At 33.2% G+C, this 6205-nt stretch overlaps 1 protein-coding gene across 1 annotated transcript; it reads right to left on the bottom strand.

Annotated features, from left to right (window-relative positions):
• Window positions 1–449: 449 nt before the first annotated feature.
• CSN3 (casein kappa) lies at window positions 450–5992 on the bottom strand. Its single transcript, XM_008693175.1, has 3 exons — window positions 5939–5992; window positions 2088–2120; window positions 450–908 (listed from the first exon to the last, which is right to left on the bottom strand). Exons 1-3 carry the CDS (start codon window positions 5990–5992, stop codon window positions 450–452), a joined length of 546 nt encoding a protein of 181 aa, XP_008691397.1.
• Between the last annotated feature and the right edge of the window lie 213 nt (window positions 5993–6205).

Genomic DNA, 6205 nt, shown 5'->3' on the forward strand with positions numbered 1-6205 from the left:
CCCCACATCAGGCTCCTCGGCTATGAGCCTGCTTCTTCCTCTCCCACTCCCCCTGCTTGTGTTCCCTCTCTCGCTGGCTGTCTCTATCTCTGTCGAATAAATAAATAAAATCTTTAAAATAAAAAAAATAAAAAAATAAAACTAATAGATTCTAGGAGTGTTCCAGTTGTTGAAATAAGGTTTGATAATAACATCTCCAATTTTTTTGCATTTTGTAAAATAAGATATTTCATTTCTTATTGGAACAGACTCTAGTATATCAATGCCATGGCACCATCAAATTAAAATTATAATGAACCCGTTTTGCCTGCTCCTATAACAGGCCTATCTATTATATTAGCTTAGGTATTATGATTGTACCAATAAATCCATGAATCTTATCTGTACTATTTATTTTTGTCTTTTGCTCATTTACCTGTGTTGTCTTCTTTGATGTTTCCTCAGAGTTTTTAAACCACAGGTGAAGTAACTGGAACTGCGGTAGTCTCAGGTATGCTTGTGATAATGAATTCTGAGAGAGCATCTGAAGTGACTACAGTGTTCAGTGATTCAGTGGTAGGAATAAATGTAGGCTCAGCAGTAGCAGCGGTATTGATGGTAGGGGTGCCTGTCTTATCCTGAATTTTTTTGGGGGGAATGGCAATAAATGATGGATGTAGGTGCGGGCGATGTACCACGGTGGGTGGGTAGGCATTTGGCAGGACTTGCCATTGAGGAATTTGGGCATATGGCCTAACTGCAACTGGTTTTGCATAATATGGATAAGGCACATATTGATGATTAATTGGTACAGCTGGTCTATGTGGGTAGTAAGCGGGTTCATAGTGAGGATAGTTATTTAGCACATAATGAAATGGGATGTACTTGGCAGTTTTCTGATTGGGCAGTCTTTCATCATTCTCACGGCACTGTAAAAAGAATACGTTATGCAGATGGTATTATTGTAGGCTAGAATGTAGAGATATTTTAAATCAGAACTTTTTGAAGTATATATTTTAGTGTTTGACATTGAATAACTACAATATTGGAAGTAGTGAACTCAGCAACCATATTCTTTTATAAGATACAGACTTGTACACTTCCCTTCTACTTTTGATTTTCAACAAATATTAAAAATAATGTTAGTTTCAAACAAATTAGATGAGGTAACCCATAATGTAAAACCACGTTGCCTAGGTCTTGGCATATATGAAAAGTGCTCAGTAAATGTGGGGCATTATAGTAAGTACAATAGCTAGAAAAATCTCATACAGAGCTTTGACGCACTGTGCACAACATAGCACACACACACAGGAATATATGTGCATAAACATATTTTCATATGTGTGTGTGTATATGTATTCTTAGCACATATTTGTAAATGTTTATAAATTTTATTTATCTAGAGACTAGGCTGAGGGCACATTTATTTTTTTTCCCAAACTAATTATAGCAGAATACTAAAATAATGTGATGTGGGAGGATTCCTGGATTTAACTTTGGATTCTTTTCAGCTTCATTTTATTCATTAAAGATCAGTTAGGGAATTTTCCATTTTTATTTGTCTCTGTTGGTTATGTGCATTTATAAAAATATGTCATTAGACCTTTCCATAACAGTAAAACAAGTCAACAAAATTACACTGCAAAGCAAGTATTTCTCATGAAAGGAGACATTTTTAAATGTGTTCATTCAAACATATTTGGGGAACAAAAAGGAAGTCAGTGCAAATGTATGAGAAATATTCAAAGATGGGTCAGAGAGTGATCTTTCCCCAAGTCTTCAGTCAGGAGAGATATTAAACCTTACATTTGTTTTCCTTTATTCCCAATATTAAACTCTGAGACAGTTTTCTCATGCTGCAAAAATACATAAAAACCAAAACACATGACTTGGGTTATGAAAAGAATCCAAGATTTTCAGATGAATATTGAGGTTGATTCATATGATTGGTTGCTAAAGTGGTATTTTTTTCAAAGATTATTAGATTATTTTATGGGGTTTATTTATTAATTTTTAGACAGAAGGCATTTAATTATCGTTGAACTTTGCTTAATATTATACTTTAGAGTTCATGTTTCTACTAGAAATAATTAAAGTAAACTTACAGTTGGTTGTTCCTGATTTTGCACCTCTGCACCCTGCTGAGGTTCACAGAAATAAGAAATAAGTTAAAAAAAAGGATGGGCAGAGTCCAGATTTTTTTTGTGTTTTTAAAAATCTGTTGTACTAAAGACAAAACATGGTTTCTAAAGACAAACATGCTCTCCTACTAAGATGATATGTGAGGTTTATCTAGATTGAAAAAAATTGTTTTTCACATAACATTAGTATATAAGTAATATATACTATAATACAATAAGTAATATACATAAATATACATAAAATACATAAATACTATACATAAATAATATACATAAATAATAGGTTTTTTAAAAATCAACTTTCATTTGTTTTTACAATACTTTTCTTCTGGATTGCAACAGGTATAGGGAATCAGGAGTGAGAAAACAATTTCCGTAAGCATACATATAGAGCTTTAAAAACTCAAAAAGGTTTTATAAACTTTTGAGATGAGGTCATAATGATGTGGGAAACAAAAGCAAAAAAAAATTATTAAATTTCCTTACTACTTACAGCCCATTGACAAGTCCTTGAAACAGCAGAATGACATTCCTCTAGGGACTCAATGCCTTAATGTTGACACTTTGCTAAGGGCAAAAGGCAATCTTAGCCTGACCCCCAGGATCCTGTAAGTCTACTTTAACATATAAAAATTCTTTTGGAAACTTCCTTTATTTTTACCTGCAAAGTTACATGTTGGCAATCATCCCCCTAGCATATGACCCACCGATATACATATGAAGGGTCCCATGACTAAGGTTTTATTAGATGGTAATAAATGACCTTTTCCCGACAATAGCTAGCCCCCTCAAGGTCCTGGAAACCTTGCTTCCAAAATTCCTTAGAGACTTAGGCTATCCCTAACCCCCTCCCAACTTGAAAGTATATAATGGGCCACTCCTCATGACCCCAGTGCAGCTCTTTCTGCCCACAGGTCCTGCCCCTGTGCTTCAATAAAACCATCTTTTTGCACCAAAGACGTCTCAAGAATTCTTTCTTGGCTGTCAGCTTCAAACCCTAATGTCTTTACTACATCAATAACATTAAATACGTGATAGATCTAGTTTAGGACTTTTACACATACCCTTTGGGTATAAAAAGACTCTAGAAACCTTTTGGAAGATGTAGGTACAGAAAATCAGAAATTTGATAAAATAATAAAATTCAGGGTATGTTGAGATAGAGATTTCTTTGCTCTAAATGTATTATATTACTATTTTTAAATTTAAAAAGTAATAGAAATATTGTAGAAAGTTTGCCCACACTCAAAAATTTTGACAATCTAGACATCTTCATATAATGTCAATTTGTACATGTCTTCTTGGTATATGTTCATTTTAGTACATATCTTGTATCTTGCTTTTTTTCCAAGAAGCATGACTCATATTTTTCAATTTATCTCATAGTTTTTATACATGAATATTTATAGTTGAAAGTGAATGATTAATGATTATGTCATGAAATGTTTATTCTTTATTGCTAACCATTAAGCTTCTTTCAAAAAGCTGTTTTATTATAGATAGATGAATAACATCTGTCATATACCAGTGTCCTTTTTAATAGTTTTCATAGATTTCTTAAGATAGTTTTTTAAAAATGTGACTTTTGGGGGGACAAAAATTATTTGCTAGAAATTATCAGATTGCTGTACAGAAAAGTTTTGCCAACTTATAACCCACCAATAGGCTATATAAGAGTGTGCAACTCATCACATAATTGTTAGTAATAAATATTATCCTGACTATATTTAGAGAGAAGAGATAAATTAACACATAAAAGATACTATCACAAAATATGTATAATTTTGACTACTCATAAGATTGAATGTTAAAATCTGTAAACTTTCATTCTTTCTTTTGAGTTATTTGTTCATGTCTCTGGGGCTTGAAGCCTTTGTGAAAATGGGAAGGAGTGTTTGGGAGCTAGAGCACACTCAAATTGAGGTTGCCATAGAGCAGGCAGTTGTGGATCATGTGATATTGCCATTTATAATAAGAAATACATATTTCATCTTCATTCTAGTTTCTGAGACTGTTTTGCTCCTAAAACCCTTGTAATTTCCTAAGTGATGGGAGTGTGTTGGGGAAGAAGGTATCTTTTATTATGTTAATGAAGTGACATTTGGACCCCACCTAAGGATGGGGGCTGGTAGCCAGAGAAACAAACCACTTCATTTGATGGTTGGGACTTTGAGTCCCACCCTCTGATTCTTCCGGGACAGGAAAGGGACTGGAGGTTGAATCAGTTGCCAGTGGCTGGTAAGTCATCCCTACGTAATGAAGCCTCCATAAAAGCCCAAAAGGATGAATTGGAAGAGCTTCCGGGTTGGTGAACACATGGATATTCGGGGAGAGTGACTTTTCTGGAGAGGGCATGGGAGCTCTGCACCTCTTCCCACATACTTTACCCTATGCATCTCTTCCATCTGACTGTTCCTGCATTATATCCTCTTATGATAAACTGGTAATCTAGTAAGTAAAACATTTCCTGAGTTCTGTAAGCTACTCCAGCTAATTAACCCAAGGAGGAGGTTGTGGAAACTTCCCATCTATAGACAGTCTTCAGAACTACAGGTAACAGCCTGGGCTTGCAACTAGTGTCTGAAGTGAGAGGTGGTGTAGGTCTGAACCCTTAACCAGTGGAATTTGATACTATCTCTGGGAAGATAGTGTCAGAATTCAGTTGAATTCTTCAACACTCGTGTCCAAAAATTACTTGGTGTTCCCCCCCAGCACATATTGGAATTGTGTCTAGGAACCTAAAATAATAATTTCTTATTTAAATTTTAACCCCTGGCCCTCAAAGAGAAAACCCAAGTTTGAAATGTGCTGGTGGCCACAATAAAATGGCATTTCAAAGAATAAATAAAATAAAATAAAATAAATGTGAAAGTCATAATAATTCAAATTTTAAAAAAGTTTAACTCTAAGAATTTACCTAATAGAATTACTTAATAGATATTAACTTAAAAGCAAGTCTAATTTAGTAATAAATGAATTATGAAACAAGGGATAGGGCCTTCCAAAATTTAAGAGATGGTCATATAGCATCTTCTGTTTGTCTTCTTGCTCTTACTCTTGGCAAATAAGTGCCTGGGATCCCTGAATGAACATGAAAATGAAACAGAGCAACAATGAAAGCAAGTAAAAAAAAAAAAAAAAATCAACAGAGAAAGGCCAAACCTTTTCTCTTGGTCCAATAGCTTTAACATACAGCATGTAATTCAAGAAAATACCTGAAAACCATAGAATTGTTTATGGATGCTATCCCTGGGGAGAAATCAGTTGACATTAATTGGAAGAGCATAACAAAAGACACAATGATATTTGAATGTTAAAGGCAGATGTGTCAAAGTCTTTGATACTGGTGGAAAATCTTTAACCAAGCTCCTAATGTTTTAAGGATTTAGTCCCTAAAGAAATTGGATCTATGTAAATAGGAATTTAATTAAAGGAATTTCTGATCCTCAACTATGATTTATATATTTATTCTTTAGGAATTATTTTTAGAGTATTTTATAACTTAAAAATATTTCCACTGTTGTTTTTTTCCCCCAAAATGTATTTTCTATATAGTATGAGAATTTTAAGGGTTTTTCATACATAATAAAGTTTGATTTCTTAATTCCTGAGAGCCAAAAACATTTACAGGAGAACATGACTTTAGTTTTGTAATATAAAATAAATAAGAAATAAGTTGTTTTTAAAAATATAGCTAGTATGCAGTTATTTTGTTCTATGAAGTCTAACTGCACTTAGAAATTAGCATAATTAGAACTTTTAAATAAAATTTTCTTAAAGTCTTACTACAAATTGATTAGATGAAATTGACTTACCAAAAATGGCAAGGCTAATGCAACAATATTCACAACCAGGAAAAAACTCTTCATCATTGCACCTAAAAATAAAAATAAAAATTAAATTAATAGGATCTTTTATAATTTAGAAGTGATTTGGAACACTTTTTGTTTGGGTTTTTTTGCTGTAAGGGAAAAATAGCTAGATTTATGGGTAGATTTTGCCAATGTGGAAAATCTATTTTATCATAAGCTTTAGAAAAGCCAAATTTGAGATTATCAGGGATACAAGGGATACTAGCATCA

Source organism: Ursus maritimus, unplaced genomic scaffold, assembly GCF_017311325.1.
Source record: "Ursus maritimus isolate PB19 unplaced genomic scaffold, ASM1731132v1 scaffold_8, whole genome shotgun sequence".
Classification (NCBI taxonomy): Eukaryota; Metazoa; Chordata; class Mammalia; order Carnivora; family Ursidae; genus Ursus; species Ursus maritimus.

What these genes read in the sequence shown, in the direction of transcription:
- CSN3 (XM_008693175.1), bottom strand. Translation starts at nt 5,992, where the DNA reads ATGAAGAGTTTTTTCCTGGTTGTGAATATTGTTGCATTAGCCTTGCCA. An exon ending in CATTAGCCTTGCCATTTTTG is followed by an intron (nt 2,121 to 5,938) that starts GTAAGTCAATTT and finishes GAACCTCAGCAG; the next exon opens with GGTGCAGAGGTGCAAAATCA. An exon ending in AAAATCAGGAACAACCAACT is followed by an intron (nt 909 to 2,087) that starts GTAAGTTTACTT and finishes TTCTTTTTACAG; the next exon opens with TGCCGTGAGAATGATGAAAG.